General features: G+C 51.8%; 1 protein-coding gene across 1 annotated transcript in view; it reads right to left on the bottom strand.

The window, feature by feature from the left end:
• The window catches only part of WDR27 (WD repeat domain 27), a 141,861-nt gene that overhangs the window by 117,051 nt on the left and 2,936 nt on the right, over positions 1 to 21,874 (bottom strand). The window contains exons 2-4 of the mRNA XM_089332419.1: positions 12,052 to 12,247; positions 3,417 to 3,558; positions 2,372 to 2,496 (exon numbers count right to left, since the gene is read on the bottom strand). Of these exons, the coding sequence (XP_089188545.1) occupies positions 2,372 to 2,496; positions 3,417 to 3,558; positions 12,052 to 12,240 (456 nt within the window). The 5' untranslated portion in view covers positions 12,241 to 12,247. The remainder of the gene's footprint in view (positions 1 to 2,371; positions 2,497 to 3,416; positions 3,559 to 12,051; positions 12,248 to 21,874) is intronic.

Genomic DNA, 21,874 nt, shown 5'->3' with positions numbered 1-21,874 from the left:
ATCCCATTCCTCCATCAATCAGAATGTATCTTCTGATACGCTCCGTTCAGTGAGTCAGCCCATGACTCAGACGATCTTCCTCCAGTATCACACTGTATCTTCTCTTTCCCTCCAGTCAGTGACACACTTTCCTCCATCGACCAGAAAGTGTCCTGAACCATCCCCTATCAGTCAGCAAATCCCCATTCCTCCATCAATCAGAATGTATCTCCCTTTATCATCCAATCAATGAGTCAGGCACTAAATTCTCCTTCCTCCAACAATAAGAATGAGTCTTGCTGTCTATCATCCAATCAGTCAGTGAATCTCCCTTCCTCCATCATTGAGAATATATCAACTCTTATCTTTCAGTCAGTAAATCCCCCTTCCTTCATCAATCAAAATGTATCTTCCATTATCCTTCAATCAATTATCAGTCATTAAGTCTGGAAATCCCAATTCCTGCATCAATCAAAATGTATTTTTCTTATCCTCCAATCAATAAATCCTCCTTCCTCCAACAATCAGAATATATCTTGTCACCTATCACCCACAAGTCAGCCAGTAAATCCCCTTCCTCCATCAATCAGAATGTATCTATCCTGTGGTCTACCTCCTTCCATGTCTACTGTCTATACTGATAGACGCTGATATTAACAAGACATGTGTTAATGGCCACTCATGAGTTGCTTTTCCTCCTTACATCCGTAAAAGTCCTTCCATCCCACCAGGCCCCTGGAAGCCACTGTGCAGCTGGAATTCCATGCCATGCTTGACAAACAGGGCGCACAGCACACGGGGCCTGAGAGTCGGTCTCTTCCTGCTGAGTACTCCAGTGGGATTCCAGGACCCTAGCGGGCAGGGCACTTTCCTTGAACTTTTTCAGTATTCAATTTAGACAAGAAAAATAATATGCAGAGAATTACAGAGACTTAACTTACACATCAGTACAATGCTGAAAGACTCTTTTTGTAAGTTTATTCATTTTTATCATTTGATTGGAAGGCAGATTGACAGAGATAGAGAGAGGCGGGTCTTCCATCTGCTGCTTCTCTCTCCAGTTACCCGTAACAGCTGCAAGGTCAGGCCAAAGCCAGGAGCACCACACTCCACCTGTGTCTCCCATGTGGGTGGCAGGGACACAAGTTCTTGAGCCGTCACTGCTGACCCCAGGATGTGCATGAGCAGGAAGCTGGACTGGAAGTGGAACCACGCACCCTGACTGGGAATAGCTGTCCCACACAGCAGCTGAACCCACTGCACCACAATGTCTACCCTGAAGGACTTCCTTTAATAAAACAACACACAGCTATTGACAGCCACAACTTAGACACAATGCGGGGTGCATTATGCCAATCACCCTCAGATTGTTCAAAATAAAAACAGCAACAGCTAGGAGACCGCCATGGACTTTCACTCCTTCCAACCTCCATAAACAAATGTGACAACTGCACGTGGATAACATCATATACTGAAAAATACTCCAGGTGGCTCCCTCGTGCTATTTCATGGCTATATCTCACGTGGGCCATAAAGTGCCTTTACCGAAAGGGACTCCACATTCACGGAACACGTCTCACGAGCTGTTTACTGCTGAGTATTCTGCATCGTCAACTACGTGTGGCTCTATTTTCATAAATCACTCTATGAACCTGCTGAGGAAGCAGCACAGCGGCTCACAGTGGCTCCCTCTGTGTCTGCAACATCTGGTTGTCTCACTTTACTTTCATGGACTGTTCTAGAATGTAGCCAAGATCTCGCTCCTATTTCTTCCAACATTAATTGTTTTAAGTGTCTCACTAATTCATTTGGTTTTCCTTTTCCTGCCATAAGATGTTAATTATTTCCATTTTAATGGTTAGTTCGCAGGATGCTTGCACAAAACATTGGTTTTCCTAATCTCCTAAAATTTTAAAATGTTGTTTAAAATGGGAGGGCAGACATGCCTCAGGTGATCACTGACGTCATAAGAGTGTCAATTGTTAAATCAACAACAGGAGTCACTGTGCACTCACTCCTCGTGTAGGATCTCTGTCTTTAATGTGTTGTACTATGTGAATTAATGCTATAACTAGTACTCAAACAGTACTTTATACCTTGTGTCTGTGTGGGTGCAAACTGTTGAAATCTTTACTTAGTATATACAAAGCTGATCTTCTGTATTAAAGATAATTGAAAATGAATCTTGATGAAGAATGGGATGGGAGAGGGGATGGTTGCGGGTGGGAGGGTGGTTATGGGGGGGAAGCCGCTATAATCCAAAAGTTGTACTCTGGAAATTTATATTCATTAAATAAAAGCTAAGACAACGGGAGGGCAGAGAAGAATAACCAAAAGGCAGCAGGCTCTCGGCCTTGTGCTCCAGCAATGCCGTGGCGATGTGAGCTCTTACCTCAGTATCTCGCACCAGTACTCTGTTCCCAGCACCCATTGCCACAGCGTGATCATCCGGGCCAAACCTTAAGCACAGCACCTTTCCCAAAAGGGTGCCCAAGACAGTTGCTTGAGGAGTCAGTCCTAGAACAAGTTCCAGGTTCGTGTCAGCACTTGTCCCCGTCTCTCTCTCCCCCTCTCTCCCTCCCTCCCTCTCTCCCTCTCTCCCTCCCACTCTCCCTCCCTCTCTCTCTCCCTCTCTCCCTCCCACTCTCCCTCCCTCTCTCTCTCCCTCCCTCTCTCTCTCCCTCTCTCTCCCTCCCTCTCTCTCTCCCTCCCTCCCTCTCTCTCTCCCTCTCTCTCCCTCCCTCCCTATCTCTCTCTCTCCCTCTCTCTCCCTCTCTCCCTCCCTTTCTCTCTCTCCCTCTCTCTCCTTCTCTTCCTCTCTCCCTCCCTCCCTCTCTCTCCCTCCCTCTCCCTCTCTCTCCCTCCCTCTCCCTCTCTCTCCCTCTCTCCCTCCCTCCCTCTCTCTCCCTCCCTCTCCCTCTCTCTCCCTCTCTCTCCCTCCCTCCCTCTCTCTCCCTCCCTCTCTCTCTCTCCCTCCCTCTCTCCCTATCTCTCTCTCTCTCCCCCTCCCTCCCTCCCTCCCCTGTCCCTCCCTCTCTTCCTCCATCTCTCTCCATCTCTATCTTTCAAATAAATAAAAAAGCAGATTTTTTTCTAATTTCACAGAGGTCAGGAGGAAGCCCTTATTGGTCTCCATTTTGCCTGACCCTGGAACGCAGCAGGTACCCCACAAACACTTGCTGGGTATCAGCTTCCTACAGGTTTTCAAATGTCCACAAAATTCACAGTTTTTAAAATAAGAAAATACGTAAGAATAAAATCGATGCACCCATAGTACCAGCTGAGCACACAGCAAGGGTCGGGAGTCGGAGTGGCTGGGGAGTTTGCCATGCAGAGCGCCCAGCCCAGAGGTGTGCACGCAGTTAAAGGAGCGACAAAGGACCCCACACTCTCGCACTGCCAGGTCTCCGAAGCGCGAGCCACCGCTCTGTGTTCACCTTGGAGCACCTTCTTTCTGCACACGTCCAGGTCCCACACCATGACACAGTCCAGGGCTGCAGAGCAGAGCAGAAGGGGAGCCACTCTGTTCCCAAAAGCCAGGGCAGTGATTGACTGACAGTGTCCATGTAGCGTTAGAAGCTGAAACCAAGCATACGGATCGTCCATAATGTGTAAAAGTAAAAAGTGTAACAACATAATCTCAGACCTAAAACATTAAGTAGGCTGGATTTTTCAAATATACTTATTTCACATACTCATTTTTAATTATTGCTTTTTTTTTCTTTTTAACAGGTAGAGTTTAGACAGTGAGAGAGAGAGACAGACAGAAAGGTCTTCCTTCCATTGGTTCACTCCCCAAATGGCCGCTATGGCCAGTGCTGCACCAACCCAAAGCCAGGAGCCAGGAGCTTCCTCCTGGTCTCCCACGCAGGTGCAGGGGCCCAAGCACTTGGACCATCCTCCACTGCCCTCCCGGGCCACAGCAGAGAGCTGGACTGGAAGAGGAGCAACCGGGACTAGAACCTGGCGCCCATATGGGATGCTGGCGCCGCAGGCGGAGGATTAACCAAGTGAGCCACAGCGCTGGCCCCTCATTTTTAATTATTTCATTAAAACGTCTGCGTGCACTCCTAAATTGTTCACAAGTTAACCACTTCCTTGTTGCTCAGTACCACACAGTAATAAAAGGACGTGGGCTACCTCATCCTTGCGTTTCTTCACTATTTATTAACTGAATGTCCCTACAAAGCTGACAACTAAAGAGCAGGCGTTGACAAGAGGCAGCGACCCTCCCAGTCGCTGGCAAAGCAAGGCTTAGGCACAAAACCAGTGTGGAGCAAAGCAGCAAGACGGAGAGGGCGGGGCCTTGAAAGAGCCCCAGGAAACTGGGAGCCAGCAGAAGCCCACAGGCAGAGGAGTGCGCGGGCCGGTTTGCCTTCCAGGAGCCCAGCACTGCCGCAGGCATGGAGCAGAGACGGGAGTGGCGTTCTGGTGGGAGCGACAGGTGGGAGCTGGCCAAGACACGGCCCTGCAGGAAGGCTGTGCAATGGAGATGGAGAGACGGCGACAAGCGGGAGACCCCAGCGTCAGAGGAAGAGGCAGCATGGAGGGAGCGACAAAAGCAAGGAGTCAGCGGTGCAGGGGGAAGTCCCGGGAAACACAAACAGAAGACCGGGCGAAGCGGGGCAGGGCCTGGGTGCTCGGTCCAGGGCAAGCTGAGGCCGTCCAAGTCGACATGAGTACGCGACGGACGGTTTGATGTGGGAGACACCACAGAACAGACAAGCGAAGCTGCACTTCTGGGGACCTGGCGGGCTCATCCGCAGCCACCCCCCTGATGGGAACAAAGAACGAATGGTTACCCTCCTCTCTGAGGGCGGGCATGTGGGCCACTCGGGACGTCTGCACCGCACAGCCCAGCGCCTGCTTCAGGCCCTAGCTCCTGCACTTCCACGCGGTCCTGTGCTAACGCGCACGCTGGGAGACGCTGGCCCGGGAGCTTGGACCTCCCGCCCCCGTGGGAGCCCAGACGGAGCTCCTGGCGCCGGCTTTGGCCTGGCCCAGCCCCAGCTGCTGAGAATGTCTGGGGAGTAAACCAGCAGATGGAAGATCCATCTCTCTCCCTCTATTTCTTTCAAATAAAGTGAAAATAAATATTTTTTTTAAAGAAAGCAACCAAGACAGTTAAGAATGGAGCTCCAAGACCACACAGAAGACAAGGGAGGAGGTGTGGTCCCAGCGTCAGCGCTTCCATCGCACAGGCTCCTGTCTGACGGAGCTGAGCGCAGACCTGACACCACCCGCGTCAGCCCAGGCCCTGGACAGCGGCCTCTTCCCGGGAGACGGGCACAGAGCCACGTCCCCTTACACAGCATTTCCGAAACATGCAAGTGCTGATTGCTTCAATGTTAAGGACTCTATTTTTTTTTTTTTCTGTGAAACAGTATGGATGGATTTTAATTAACTTCTGCTTAGGACACAACCTATTCAGATGAGGACAAGCAAACTGTGAAAGCCTCTATCTAGGCTTGGAATAAAACTCCAAAAGAGGACTAAATCCAAGGAAATAGCACAGCCCCTCAAGAGTTGAAACCAGCTGCATTCCCTCAGTCCCTGGCGCCCGGGGGTGGGCGCCCCCTAAGAGCAAACAGGACTTCTGTGTGGGAGACCTCCAGAGCCTCTAATCAGCTCATCACTCATCAAAAACAGCCAGTGATCAGCGATGAGAAACAGAAAACACTGCAAGTCATCCAGATGGACCGGAAAGGAACCAGAGCTGACCCAGATGTTAGAATTACTACACAGAGGGGCCGGTACTGTGGCGCAGTGGGTTAATGCCCTGGCCTGAAGCGCTGGCATCCCATATGGGCGCTGGTTCAAGACGCAGCTGCTCCACTTCCCATCCAGCTCTCTGCTGTGGCCTGGAATAGCAGTAGAAGATGGCCCAAGTCCTTGGGCCCCTTCACCCGCGTGGGAGCCCCAGAAGAAGCTCCTGGCTCCTGGCTTCAGATTGTCTCACTTCCAGCCATTGCGGCCATCTGGGGAGTGAACCAGCAGATGGATGACCTCTCTCTCTCTCTGCCTCTCCTTCTCTCTGTGTAACTCTTTCAAATAAATAAGTCTTTAAAAAAAAAATCCAAGGGCTGGCATTGTGGCGTAGCAGATGAAGCTGGCCAGCATCCCATATGGGCGCTGCTTCATGGCCTGGATGCTCCACGTCCGAGCCAGCTCCCAGCTAACAGCCTGGGAGAAGGATGCTTGGGCCTCTGCCACCCACGTGAGGACCTAGAAGACGCTGTGGCTTCTGGGGAGTGAGCCAGTGGGTGGAAGCATGTGTGCGCACGTGTGTGCGTGTGTGTGTGTCTGTCTCTGTCCCTCTCTCTCTGTAATGCTGAGATTTTGTTTTTTAAAAAATCCAGGTAAAACAAAGGTTCATTCATGAGCTGTGGAAACGACTGTGCCTGAGAGGCAGGTATGTGGGGTCCACACAGGTGGGGGAGAAGAAATGTTAAAGCAATGGCAAGATTGTTTTCCTGACTTGAGAACTAAAATGCAGAAGCACAGATATAAGAAGCATGAAGAAAACTACACCAAGATATGCCACAACCAAATTGTTCAAACTTGTGGCAAATAGAAAACACTAAAAGCAACCACATAAAAATGGCACATTCCATGCACAAGAGCAGATATATGGACAATAACACATTCCTCTTTGGAGAAACCGGGAAACAGCACAAAACATTGGAGGAAAACACTGCGGATCTGGGATTCTCCACCCAGGAAAAGTATCTTTCAAAAACAAAGCAAGATAGGGACCAGCGCTGTGGTGTAGCAGGTAGAGCTGCCGCCTGCAGTGCTGGCACCCAAATGGGCGCTGGTTCGAGTCCAGGCTGCACCACTTCCAGATCCAGCTCTCTGCTGTGGCCTGGGAAAGCAGAAGATGGCCCACATGCTTGGTCCCCTGAACCCGCCTGGGAGACCCAGAAGAAGCTCCTGGCTCCTGGCTTCAGATCGGTGCAGCACCAGCCGCTGTGACCGTTTAGAGAGTGAACCAGCGGATGAAGACTTTCTCTCTCTCTCTCTCTCTCTCTGCCTTTCAAATAAATAAATATTTTTTAAAAGGCAAGATAAAAACCTTTCCAAACACATCAAAACTGAGGTCATCCATCACAGCATCTGGGCTACAGTTTATGTCAGATTAGCACTCAGGCCACATGGAGGCAAGGAAACCCAGAGCACAAAACCGCGACCCCCTGAATAACGCGCAAGATCTCTTTTCCTGCCAAAACTCTGAGGCATCACTGACCGCTGCACAACAGTGATGTATAACGTAACATAAAGGGTGGAGCAAAGAGTGAAAGGAAATGGTAACATTCATGAAACTAATAGAAAGTAGCCAAAGTAGATTTTAGAGAAAAGAATACATTTTACCAAGGGTTTTTAAAAAACAGCATTCGGGGGGCCAGCACCGTGGGTTAGTAGGCTGCAATGTCAGCACCCCATGTAGTGCTGGGTCAAACCCAGCCGCCCCACTTCAAACCCAGCACCCTACCAAGGCACCTGGGAAAGCAGCAGCAGATGGCCCAAGAATCCGGGTCCCTCCCACCCACATGGAAGACCAGGATGGAGTTCCAGGCTCCTGCCTCCGCCTGGCCCAGCCCCTGCCCCGGCCCCAGCCCTTGTGGTCATGTGGGAAGTGAGCCAGCGGATGGAAGCTCACTCCTGGTTTTTCACTGTGTAACTCTGCCATTCAAATAATTTCTTAATACTACTTCACACTAACAGAAGCCAATGCAACAGGAGGATGCAAAAACAGCAAACGTGTATGTGCTCACAGAGCTTCAAAACACACAGAACAAAAACTGATAGGAGAGAAGCAAATCCACCATAGGCGTAGTCTGCCAGTGCCAGTCACAACCCTGAGAGACACAAACCCGGAAACCACCTTCCCTCTGCGGGCATCCTGTGAGCTGAGACCTCGGAAACAACAGCCCCTTTGAAGAACCTGCAGAGAGCTGAGCTGTAGCAGAGACGCATGCTCCCCGTTGCATGAGGACAGGGGCCTGAGGCTGGAGTGAACACCTGGAGACCACGGAAGGACCCGGATCAGCACCTCCTCACCTTCCGAAACTCACTCTCGGGGAGTAAAGAATCGGACGAGCTCAGTGACCAAAAGACGTCATGGGCCAGAGGCTTGGGAAACGCATCGGCTGGGAACTCTTCTCTGGTGGGGACTGGGCTGTCCAAGAAGACTGCACATTTACCACCAAATCCAACACGGAAAAGCTAGTGTGTGCTTACTCTGCCCCTACTGCTCTACCAACTAAATTCACGGCCCTGACAGATCTCGAATTCTGGAACTTGTCCCAGATTCATTCAGTATAATCACTAGAAAAACCAAAGCACCTCATAAATATTCATGTGAAAATCGGGTGGACTTTGCAAAAGAAAATGGATTTCATTGAAACCTAAATCAGAATGACAGATTTGGAGTTAGACACAAGCAAGTCCTCTAAAACTCAATTTCGAGTAACCAATAAAGACTGTTTCTTCCATTCAGCCCAGTGCATTTGGTGGAAAATGCAGAGTGGACTGACCACGCAATGCATCAGTAACAAACCTGTTACAAAATGTGCTCCCCGCGTTCCTTCAGCTGACGGAATTCTACTTCTCAAGACTGAAGTCACATTTGCCTGCAGAAGCCAGTGAAGTTACCGACTAGCTCAAAAATGACTACGGGCACGGTAGGCTGAGGGTACACAAAGGTGCTGCCGTTCAACCAACAGGACTGCTCCGGAAAGCTGGTGGTCCTGCATGAGTGTATGCAGAATGCATTTCCAGTTGCCCAGAGCAACTGAAAGTCGCCGCGCAGAGGCGGGAACTTGGAAGGGAATGCTCATGAGTGTGCTGAATCATCGAGAATCAGAAAGACCAGGACCAGGCAGAAAACGGACATGACTGTGTTCTCGAAGGAAGCCACGTCGTAAAAACACAGCAGCAACTCACGGCACACGCGGTTTCCAAACACAACCACTGATGCGAGCGTGGACGGCGCCTACAAGTGCCCCGCGCAACTGCCCGCCATCTTCTCAGGCAAGATTTTTTCACACACTGATGCTTTCTTCTTAGTTTTTTCTTTTTGTGATTCTTTATGTGTAGCCCCCCCCCCATTTAAATTGTCTGCATTGTTTTTTTAAAGATTTTTTATTTAAAAGAGTTACACAGAGAGAGAAGGAGAGGCAGAGAGAGAGAGAAAGAGAGAGAGGCAGAGAGAGAGGTCTTCCATCTGCTGGTTCACTCCCCAATTGGCCGCAATGGCCGGAGCTGCGCCAATCCAAAGCCAGGAGCCAGGAGCCTCTTCCAGGTCCCCCATGGAGGTCCAGGGGCCCAATGACTTCTGCCACCTTCCACTGCTCTCCCAGGCCACAGCAGAGAGCTGGATCAGAAGTGGAGCAGCCAGGACTCAAACCAGCGCCCATATGGGATGCTGGCACCCAGGGGGCGGCTTTACCCACTACGCCACAGCGCCAGCCCCTTGACTGATTTCTTTAAGAAGACAGCTAATCTTCATCACCGTTTTGTGTCCTCAACATACTTGAGCATTTACACTTGTAAAAACACATGCATTATTGACTATTCCGTCGTGTAAAGGGCTTCTGAAATGTCCTCTCATGTTTGTAGGTTTCTCAAGTAAGTCTCCTTTTTAAAATGTAAATAAATGTCCTTTCAATCATTTTTAAATTACTTTTGCCACAATTATATTTTGGGGGTTGTGTCTTTGATATTATGGCCCAAACCCATAGATTTTAATATGTCCCTCTCAATAACTGATAAAACAAGTAAACCTGAAATCATAGTAAGAATATAGAAGACTTAAAGAATACTATTAGTCAACTTGATCTGCTTGACATTTATAAAACAAAAACACAAATTTAAATGGTCATAGACATTTTCTTTGTTAAAAAAAAAAAAAAAGAAAACCACTTAAGGGGGACGGCACTGTGGGTTAGTAGGTTAAGCCTCTGCCTACAGCACCAGCATTCCATGTGGCACCGGTTCAAGCCTCGGCTGCTCCATTTCTGATCCAGCTCCATGCTAATGTGCCTGGAAAAGCAGTGCAGGATGGTCCAAGTACTTGGGGGCCCCTGCACCCACACAGGAGACCCGGAAGAAGCTCTTGGCACCTGGCTTCAGATCAGCTCAGCTCTGGCCATTTCAGGCATTTGGGGAGTGAAGCAGCAGATGGAAGACCTCTTTCTCTGTCTCTCCCTCTCTCCATCTGTAACTGTGCCTCTCAAATAAATAAATCTTTAAAAGCAAACACTTAAAATAAATATTCAACAAAGTTTAGTATATCCATAGAGTACTACTAATAATAGTGAACTGACACATGCACCAGTGTGAACAAACCTCAAAATACTTACATTCTTTTGAGCAAAAGAAGCTAGAACAAAAGAATGAAGTACAATTCCATTTGCATAAAACTCTAGAAGATGCAAAGTGACAGAAAGCTTACATTTATAATAAATAAAGAATTCCTTCACACCAAGTAAACATAATCCAGCAGAGAAAGGCAAGAGACTTGAGCACACACATCACACACATACAGAAGACGCAGGGGCCGGGCTGCGGCGCTGATGCCCTGGCCTGCAGCACCAGCATCCCATATGGGTGCCGGTTCTAGTCCTGGCTGCTCCACTTCCCATCCAGCTCTCTGCTGTGGCCTGGGAAAGCAGTGGAAGATGGTCCAAGTCCTTGGGCCCCTGCACCTGCGTGGGAGACCTGGAAGAAGCTCCTGGCTCCTGGTTTCAGATTGGCGCACTGCCAGCCGGTGCGGCCATCTGGGGAGTGAACCAATGGATGTAAGATCTCTCTCTCTGTCTCTACCTCTCTCTGTAACTCTGTCTTTCAAATAAATAAAATAAATCTTCAAAAAAAGAGAGAGAGAGAGAGAAGAGAGAATATATAAATGGCCCCAAAGTGAGGAAAAGGGTGCTAGTCATCAAGGGACTGAGTGTTATAATCAGGTACTGCTACACCCACCAGCAGGAAAGCCAGTGAAAGGAACAAGTAAGTGTAAGTGAGGAGACAGATCAGCTGGACTCTCACAGACCACTTGAAGAAGGCTGGTTCAACCACCTGGACAAGTGTGTGGCATGATCTACTGAGCAGGTGCATCCCCTGTGACTCGGCGTTTGCACGCACATGTACACCAAGAGACACATAAAGGAATGGTTGTGGCAGCCAAAACCAGACATAAACAAATGTTTACCAACAGCAGAATGGCCCAAGCGTGGTCTTTCACGTAATGTAACACCGTGCAGCAGTGATGAAATGCATAGTATGGAAAGGAAAGAAACCAGCACAGGAGTGCCTAAGACGTGAGCCCGTCTGTAGAACGCTCAGGCTTAAGCAAAGCTTCTGACTTCCACGGTGTCTGAGTCCGGAGTCTGTTGCTTTTGTTGGGGAGTGTCCAGGGAGTACCACCATGTGCACTTGAGCTGTGGAGTACTCTTTTTTTTTTTTTTTTTTTTTTGACAGATAGAGTTATAGACAGTGAGAGACAGAGAGAAAGGTCTTCCTTCTGTTGGTTCACTCCCCAAATGGCTGCTATGGCTGGCGCTGGCCGATCCGAAGCCAGGAGCCAGGTGCTTCCTCCTGGTCTCCCATGCAGGTGCAGGGACTCAAGGACCTGGGCCATCCTCCACTGCCTTCCCGGGCCACAGCAGAGAGCTGGACTGGAAGAGGAGCAGTCGGGACCAGAACCCGGAGCCATATGGGATACCGGCACCACAGGTGGAGGATTAACCCAGTGAGCCACGGCGCCAGCCCCTGCGGGGTATTCTTTAAGTATTGATACTTCACTGCAAAAGAAAGGCCAGATGAGATCTGAGTTTAAGAGCCTTGAGATGGGCTGAAGTGAATTTTCTCTTGCTCATGTTCTTAGTGAGGACCAATGTTGAGAAAGTATTCCAGGTAACACATTTGCTTTTATTTTATCACCACTTTGCTCCCATAGCTGGTAGCTGAATCCACAGGTGCCAGTGTTGCCCAAACAGCAACGGAGAAACCGAGAAGGGGCAACACCCACACAAGCGCAGGCTGAACAAGAAACAAACACGTGTTAAATACCTGGTGAGAGGGGCCCTCGACATCCCACACACAAAGCTGGTTTCCGTCAAGAGGGAACGCACAGCACCGCCCACAGCACGCCAGCTGCACGTGAGACGCAGACTCCTGGGATCTCACCAGGTACTTTTCTGTGACTATATCACTCACACAGCCATCGCTCGTGGAGAAAGTCTTGTGGGGTTCTTCCATCTTCAGTCTGAAAACACAAGATGGTTATGGGGTGTATAAAGTATAATGCCTGTTATATTCACAATTACCTGTATGACTACACACGCCCCACGTCACTGACCTCTTCCCACCCCAGGAAACAAAGGAAATCACTGAAAACCCTGGAGGCCCATACCCACGGCTGCTCCGTGTCTCCCGGGGGCCCTTCCAATGCAACAGACGGGGCTCCAACCCCCTTATCTCACACCTGGACTTTGGCTGTGCCCCCACGGCTGTAAACAAGGGCACCTCCTGGAGGTAGAGGTGACAGTGGTCGTCAAAGCACTGGTGCAGCCCTGGGACTGCAGAGTGCCAGAGGTGGTGCTTAGTGACCGGGGTGCAAGTCATCGCCTAACTCGGCCATACTGAATGAGTGGATGGTAGACTGCAAGACAAACCCAGATCCCTGTAGCTAACCTGGGACAGACGCAAACGCGTCACAGTATTCTGGGGTTGAGGTCAGGTTGCCGTGGTTTATAATACCAGCGACTCCCTGGCTAGGCCTGTGAAGGGACGTGAGTGGAACATGAGCGAACATAGAAAGCTTCAGCTTTGCATCCTATTTCACTCTTAACAGCTTCCTGCATACAATCACTTCCAGTTATGTGGCAAGAGGCTCAGGGTCACCCTTGATTTTCTCTGCCCCACATCCAGGTTCAGGCAACAGATCTACTTGAACACAGCCAACAGAATGCTGACAAACAGGTTCACAAGCACCCAAAAATCTGGTCACCATAATGGTCGCATGGATACAAAAAACTACTGATACGGTTGTCAGCCTCGACCTGTAGATGCAAAAGCCCAGCCAAGTGGACACGAGGCAGGTCCACAGGATCCCGGGGTCCTACCTATCTACTCAGATGCTGGTCATGTGGATCCAGTGCCCTCCCACCTGGTGGACTCAACGGTCTCTACTCATCTGTTCAGACACTGCTCAGGCAGATTAGAGGTCTTACTCTTCTGGTCGTGATCACGGTCATACAGATCAAAAGATCTACCCATCTATCAGAAGCCAGTCATGTGTTTTCAAAGGCACTAAGCATGTGGCCATGATGCTGGTCATGTGGGCTTAAAAGCTCTACTCTCCTGTCGGAAGCTGATCGTGTGAATTCAAAAGCCTACACATAAGGTCATGATTCTGGCTGTACGCATTCAAAGGGCCTAAGGATGTAACCACCTTGTTTATGGAGGTCACTGGGATCTAAAGGCAACAGAATAAATTCTGACTGGAGAGACCTGGCAATGTTCTAAAGAAAAGCAGACAAGACCAAGAGGGGCTACACGGACATCTGACCAGCACAGATGGGGTGAGGATTAATAAGAGGGAGAACCAGCGTGGTCCACAAACAGATCATAAAGAGGAGGCTGCAAAATGGGGAAGCCCAAAACGCTGTGTCCCAGATGTAAGAAAGGCTTCCATTGGGCAAAAGACTGCAAGACCAAACCTTAACGATTACTGAAGAGAGAAATTCATAGCTGTCATTCAGGAATATTCATGGATCAATCCGGCAGCAAGGTGACCAGAACCAGCAGGGACTGGGGGTGCAGGAAGAGAGAGGCTAATGTAAAGGTCTAATTCCAGCACCCCAGTGTCCAAGAGGAACAGCAGGTCATCATCCTCCACTTCCTGTTTCCCCCTCCGCTCTGAACACCTGCACCTCCTCTGCCAGCCCTACCACGTTCCTTCTTTTCAGTACCCCGCAAGATCCAAGATCACGCAAATCCTAAGAAGTTCATCTGCTGTGCACACTCATGGGGTATCTGCCAAACTCAAAACGCTTATGTCTTCTCTGGACCAAATGCCCTCCCCTTCACAAGAACTCGAGGCCGTGGACCGGCTGGATTGTGCATGCAGGGCAAAGTTCCGGTCTTCAGAGAATGAAAAGGAAGGCGACACACTTTGAGGCCCCACTGGTTCCGGCCTGCCTGGCCTTAGGGCACAATCTCTTTTCTTAGGCTACTGAGGCTGTTCTACTGTCACCAACCGGAAGGTGTTAAATAGTGGACTATCCAACTGCCTTCCCATTATGAAAAGGAACAGTGAGATGCTGTCAAGAGAACACAGATGCCCCTGGGTGGAAGCGTCACCATCGCAGACACGTGACCAAGGGGAAGCAAAGAGCACGCAGACCACGCTCTGCGGAGGTACTCAGCCTTCCACTCCCACACAACACGGGACCGGCCTACCTCGTGCCCCCAGGGCACAGCTCGGGGGCTGCCGCTGAGAACCCACACTGTGCTGTCCTCACCATCCTTACGTGACCCAGGAATGCTTGGCTGACATCCTGACAGCCGATGTCCACACCAAGACTCAGTCCTGAGCCATAAGTGGCCAACCAGGCCCTGCCAACTGGCCTGTGCTCGGTGTGTCTGCCACTTAGGACCTCCACCCTCACTGCGTCCTCTGCTGCTCTCTACTCCCCAGGGATCAGCTGTGGCCTTGAAGCCCTACCATCCGCCTTCTCGGCTCTCCCCACCATCTCCCCTTTCAGGGCCAGTGGGGAGCTACTCTCTGGCAGGACAACCTTGGACCAGTCAGGGAACAGAGTCCTGCAGGCACCCCACTCCTCACGTGACTCCACCACCTGACAACTCTGGTGCTCAGGGCAGCACATGGCCACCGAGCGCCCCCCTGTGCTGTGGATGGGACGGCTGTAAGCACTCCCTGTGCGGTGTGGAGCTCACGATGCAGTAAGACAAGAATGGACTGCTGTGGGCTGCGTGCAGAAAAATCATTCAGACAGTAAGCATGTTCCACCACAGACTTGACTAGAAAGCCTTACTCTGGGACCTATGGGGCCTAGGTACCTGGCAAGTGCAGAAACGCAGTTGGTAAAGTTCTCAGAACACTGTTAGAGAAGCTATACCCCATCATCTCCCATGTAACAAATACTGTCACTGGAAACAGAGATGTTTAAAGACTTGAAAATTCTCAATATTCAGAAAAAAATAAAAACAAGTACTGAAGAGCTTAAAATATTTGTCTCCGATTCACAATCCTGGCTTGACCTATTTTTCATTTGCCCAGATCCAGCGAATGTCACAAAAGGTCGCTTGTGTCCTGAGGCTCCGATGAGCACTTCGTAGGAGTCTTAACCTACCTCCCAGCACAGCAAGAGGCAGCGGGGAGACAGGTCCCAAGGGGATATGGGGCCACTTTCACCTCCACTACTTCTCAAAGCACAAAGCACTTTAAGAAATGAAGCCAGCACTGTGGTGTAGTGGGTGAAGCCGCCTCCTGCAGTGCCGGCACCCATATGGGCGCTGGTTCATGTCCCGGCTGCTCCACTTCCCATCCAGCTCTCTGCTGTGGCCTGGGAAAGCAGTGGAGGATGGCCTGAGTCCTTGGGTCCCTGCGCCTGTGTGGGAGACCCGGAGGAAGCTCCTGGCTCCTGGCTTCAGACTGGCACAGCTCTGGCCGTTGTGGCCATCTGGGGATGGAAGACCTCTCTCTCTCTCTCTGTCTCTCCTTCTCTCTGTCTCTCCTTCTCTCTGTGTAACTCTGCCTTTCAAATAAATCTTAAAAAAAAAGAAAGTACACAGCAAAAAATATAGTAGCTTCCAAGTTTTTCAGGTATTCTTTTGTTAAATTGTGTCTTTTTCTTCAAATAAACTTAGTAGGAAAAGAGCCACAACACATAAACCTGGCCAACAGCTGTGCAGACTGCATGAGGAACTCCCATAATCACCAGAACAGACAAACCAGCGGGAAGGTCTGCACAGGCACTTCCCCAAAGACCGCCAAACGGCCAGTCCCCCGGGAAAGACACTCAGCCTCACTGGCTATCAGAGAAATGCAAACTGAATTTAAAAAAAAATTACAACCACCATCCAAATGGTTAAAGTGCAAAAGTCTACATGTCAGTCCAAGTACAATTTGAAGGATTAGCTAACAGTAGGAACGTGCAGCTACAATCCTTTGGTGGAAAAACAGTCAGGAGCTCTCCCTTGCTGGACACACAGGCACCAAGCAATGCACAATATGTAAGAATGTCAAAGCCACACTGTTCGTAAGTCCAGATCAGGAGAAACCCAAACGCCCATCAGCAACAGAAGGGACTGGGCTGTACATCCACACAACAGATGATGCACTACAGTAATGCAATGAGTGAACTGGAAACACACAGAGAGAGACGGGGGGGGGGGGAGGGAGGAAAAGAGGGAGGGAGACAGAGAGAGGGAGGGAGGGAGGGAGGGAGACAGAGAGGGAGGGAGGGAGGGGGAGAGAGGGAGGAAGGGAGGGAGGGAGGGAGACAGAGAGAGACAGAGAGGGAGGGAGGGAGGGAGGAGAGAGGGAGGGAGGAAAAGAGGGAGGGAGGGGGAGAGAGGGAGGAAGGGAGGGAGGAAGAGAGGGAGGGAGGAGGGAGGGAGGAAGGGAGGGAGGGAGGAGGGAGGGAGGAGGGAGGGAGACAGGGAGGAAGGGAAGGAGGGAGGGAGGGAGGGAGGGAGAGAGGGAGGGAGGGAGGGAGGGGGATGGACTCACACCACTCTGAACAAAAGCAGCCATTTTTTACATTCTAAAAACAAATCTTTACAAAAGTACAACTTGCAACCAAAGTCTGTGCTCACAGATGTCCGATTCTGCAGTCATGCGAGCAGCGCTGGGAGGTAGGAGGCCTCTGTGGGATCTGGAGCCAGTGGTGCCAGCCCTGCCTGTGAGAGGCTGAGCCGTGCAGATTCCAGGCCTGCCTGTGAGAGGCTGAGCCGTGCAGAGCCCAGGCCTGCCTGTGAGAGGCTCAGCTGTGCACAGAACCCAGGCCTGCCTGTGAGAGGCTCAGCTGTGCACAGAACCCAGGCCTGCCTGTGAGAGGCTCAGCTGTGCAGACCCCAGGCCTGCCTGTGAGAGGCTGAGCCGTGCTGAGCCCAGTCCTGCCTGTGAGAGGCTCAGCTGTGCACAGAGCCCAGGCCTGCCTGTGAGAGGCTGAGCCGTGCAGAGCCCAGTCCTGCCTGTGAGAGGCTGAGCCGTGCAGAGCCCAGTCCTGCCTGTGAGAGGCTCAGCTGTGCACAGAGCCCAGTCCTGCCTGTGAGAGGCTGAGCCGTGCAGATTCCAGGCCTGCCTGTGAGAGGCTGAGCCGTGCAGAGCCCAGTCCTGCCTGTGAGAGGCTGAGCCGTGCAGAGTCCAGGCCTGCCTGTGAGAGGCTGAGCTGTGCAGAGCCCAGTCCTGCCTGTGAGAGGCTCAGCTGTGCACAGAGCCCAGTCCTGCCTGTGAGAGGCTGAGCCGTGCAGATTCCAGGCCTGCCTGTGAGAGGCTGAGCCGTGCAGAGCCCAGTCCTGCCTGTGAGAGGCTCAGCTGTGCAGATTCCAGGCCTGCCTGTGAGAGGCTCAGCTGTGCACAGAGCCCAGCCCTGCCTGTGAGAGGCTCAGCTGTGCAGACCCCAGGCCTGCCTGTGAGAGGCTCAGCTGTGCACAGAGCCCAGCCCTGCCTGTGAGAGGCTGAGCCGTGCAGAGCCCAGGCCTGCCTGTGAGAGGCTGAGCCGTGCAGACCCCAGGCCTGCCTGTGAGAGGCTGAGCCGTGCAGAGCCCAGGCCTGCCTGTGAGAGGCTCAGCTGTGCACAGAGCCCAGGCCTGCCTGTGAGAGGCTGAGCCGTGCAGACCCCAGGCCTGCCTGTGAGAGGCTCAGCTGTGCACAGAGCCCAGGCCTGCCTGTGAGAGGCTCAGCTGTGCAGACCCCAGGCCTGCCTGTGAGAGGCTGAGCTGTGCACAGAGCCCAGGCCTGCCTGTGAGAGGCTCAGCTGTGCAGAGCCCAGTCATTTCCTCTGCTGGAACAGAACAGCTGAGGCTGGCGATGCACAAGAAAGAGGCTCCCTCAGCTCACGGCTCCGCTGGCTTCTGCTCGCCACGCTGAGGGCTCACGGCCGACAGCAGGACGGGCAGGAACAGCCCTGGAAGGCAGCACGCCATGGACAGGAAACAGGCTGGGGAGGGCCCTCTCTCCGACCAGCGTGCATCAGACCCTGCTCAGAGCTGGGCCCATCCCCTCACATCCACAGGACATGAACCTCTGGGGGCCACATCGAACCACGGCAGGCAGGAGCACAAAGTTCCTGCAGGACTGGACACCACCGGCTCTGTGTGTGCCTGAGGCGGAGCCCAGGCTTTATGCGCAGGGAGCTGGGGGCTTCACATGGGTCAGCTGCACATCCTTCTGTCCCAAGTCTGATGAGCTCTGCCGAGGAGAAGCCAGCACTGACTAAGAGAAGGAGCAGTTCACCAAGTGGCAGGTGACTTCCTATTTCCCTATATGAACACGTAAACTGAACACAGTTAAAATGAAGCAAACATTTCCGGTAAAAAGATAATGGTGGCCAGCGCTGTGGCTCACTAGGCTAATCCTCCACCTTGCGGCACCGGCATACCGGGTTCTAGTCCCGGTCGGGGTGCCGGATTCTGTCCCGGTTGCCCCTCTTCCAGGCCAGCTCTCTGCTGTGACCCGGGAGTGCAGTGGAGGATGGCCCAAGTGCTTGGGCCCTGCACCCCATGGGAGACCAGGAGAAGCACCTGGCTCCTGGCTTCGGATCGGCACGATGCGCCAGCCGCAGCGCACCAGCCGCGGCGGCCATTGGAGGGTGAACCAACGGCAAAAGGAAGACCTTTCTCTCTGTCTTTCTCTCTCACTGTCCACTCTGCCTGTCAAAAAAAAAAAAAAAAGATAATGTAAGGGCCAGCATTGTCCTACAGCAGGTGAAGCCACTGTCTACAATGCTGGCACCCCTCTTGACAGCAGGTTCAAGTCCCGGCTGCTCTGCTTCCCATCTGGTTCCCTGCTAATGCACGTAGGAAAGTAGAAGACGGCTCAAGTACCAGGGCCCCTGCCACCACGTGGGAGCTCCTGGCTCCTGGCTTCCGTCTGGCCCGGCCCTGGCTGTTGTGGCCATTTCGGGAGTGAACCAGCAGATGGAAGACCTCTCTCTCCCCCTAACTCTGCCTTTTAAAGAAGTCAATCTTGGACATCACAATAGGTTCCTTTGATTTTTGTGTTAGAAAATTAAACCAAGTCCAAGAAAATCAAGACTTCCTCAGCTGTCTCCGGACCCAGCCCCACAGGAGGGGGCCCTTTCCAGGGCAAGGGGAAGCTCCAGCATCGAGGCAGCCACAGCTGCTCCGGGACACAGAGCTTCACCAACCCAAAAGCTTCTGAGCATCAGTGGGGCTGGAATTTTGAAGCATTTTGGATTTCTGACTTTTGGGTTAGGAGTTTTCCACTGGTGAGAGCCACACAAATGTTACAAAGTCTAAAACACTCCAAACTCTGAAACACCCCTGTTCCCAAGCATTTAGGGTAAGGGACACTCAACCATGCACACACACGTACACAGGACACCCGAACTGTATGATGTGTCACATACACACATTTGTGCACACACAGAACCTGCGTGATGCACCATGCACGCATGCACACACATAAAAGGGACACTCAATCTGTATGATTACCATGAACACACATGCATACACAAAGGGACAGAGAACCTAATCATGCACACATGTGCACGAAGGAACACTCAACCACAATGCTGCATCATAAACACGCATGCATGCACCAAGGGACATTCAACCTGCACGATGTACCAGGCGCACACTCACACATCAACCTGTATGACGTACCAGGTGCACACTCACGCATCAACCTGTACAATGTGCCAGGCGCACACTCACACGTCAACCTGTACGATGTACCAGGTGCACACTCACACATCAACCTACACGATGTGCCAGGCGCACACTCACACGTCAACCTGTACAATGTACCAGGCGCACACTCACGCATCAACCTGTACGATGTACCAGGCGCACACTCACACATCAACCTGTACAATGTGCCAGGCGCACACTCACGCATCAACCTGTACAATGTGCCAGGCGCACACTCACACATCGACCTGCACGATGTACCAGGCGCACACTCACACATCAACCTGTACAATGTGCCAGGCGCACACTCACGCATCAACCTGTACAATGTGCCAGGCGCACACTCACACGTCAACCTGTACGATGTACCAGGTGCACACTCACACATCAACCTGTACAATGTGCCAGGCGCACACTCACGCATCAACCTGTACAATGTGCCAGGCGCACACTCACACGTCAACCTGTACGATGTACCAGGTGCACACTCACACATCAACCTACACGATGTGCCAGGCGCACACTCACACGTCAACCTGTACAATGTACCAGGCGCACACTCACGCATCAACCTGCACGATGTACCAGGTGCACACTCACACATCAACCTGCATGACGTACCAGGCGCACACTCACACATCAACCTGTACAATGTGCCAGGCGCACACTCACACATCAACCTGCACGATGTACCAGGCGCACACTCACACATCAACCTGCACGACGTACCAGGCGCACACTCACACATCAACCTGCACGACGTACCAGGCGCACACTCACACATCAACCTGTACAATGTGCCAGGCGCACACTCACACATCAACCTGCACGATGTACCAGGCGCACACTCACACATCAACCTGTACGATGTACCAGGCGCACACTCACACATCAACCTGTACAATGTGCCAGGCGCACACTCACGCATCAACCTGTACAATGTGCCAGGCGCACACTCACACATCGACCTGCACGATGTACCAGGCGCACACTCACACATCAACCTGTATGATGTGCCAGGTGCACACTCACGCATCAACCTGCACGATGTACCAGGTGCACACTCACACATCAACCTGTATGATGTGCCAGGTGCACACTCACACATCAACCTGCACGATGTACCAGGCGCACACTCACACATCAACCTGTACGATGTGCCAGGCGCACACTCACACATCGACCTGCACGATGTACCAGGCGCACACTCACACATCAACCTGTATGATGTGCCAGGTGCACACTCACACATCAACCTGCACGATGTACCAGGCGCACACTCACACATCAACCTGCACGACGTACCAGGCGCACACTCACACATCAACCTGCACGACGTACCAGGCACACACTCACTCAGCCTGTATAATGAATCAGGAACACACATGCGTGCACAGTGACACTGACTGCAGGATGCTTCGTGACAATGCACATGTGCATACACACACGACACATTCAACCTGTATCACGTAGTATGAATATGCGTGTGAGCACGTAAACGGACACTTAACCTGTGTGATGTATCATGCTTTCACATGCATGCACACACACAAGAACTCTCAATCTATGTGATGTGTCATACAGATGCATGTGTGTACACACACACACAGAGCAAGCGCACAGCTGCAAATCCCAATGGTCACATGCGTGGGGCTGACCACATGCAAAGTCTGTCTGAGATGTGGGCAGAAAGGGTTGACTCAGCAGGCCAGAGCTGCTCAAACCCTGCACATCCCAGGCCTGGGAATGTTCTGTCCGGCAACAGCGCCTTTGTAGCCTGGGCCTTGAGTCCTGCTGTGCCGGTCTGACCAGTCGCACCTCGACCTGCGCTGCGTGGTGAATCCGTTCTCCTGGCAGTGAGTCACAGGCGACGCCTCAGCTTCCCGGACACCAACCCTCACCTCCAGCCAGCCAGGCTCCGGCCTGTGCCAGCAGCACTCACGGTGTGGCCCTGGCACAGAAGGGCACACTCTACCATGCGGCATTC

The sequence above is a fragment of the Oryctolagus cuniculus genome, chromosome 5 (genome assembly GCF_051225735.1).
Source record: "Oryctolagus cuniculus isolate XC-2025 breed Fujian yellow rabbit chromosome 5, ASM5122573v1, whole genome shotgun sequence".
NCBI classification, from domain to species: domain Eukaryota; kingdom Metazoa; phylum Chordata; class Mammalia; order Lagomorpha; family Leporidae; genus Oryctolagus; species Oryctolagus cuniculus.
Note: the sequence above shows the minus strand (reverse complement) of the source record. Positions and strands in the feature narration are given on the sequence as shown.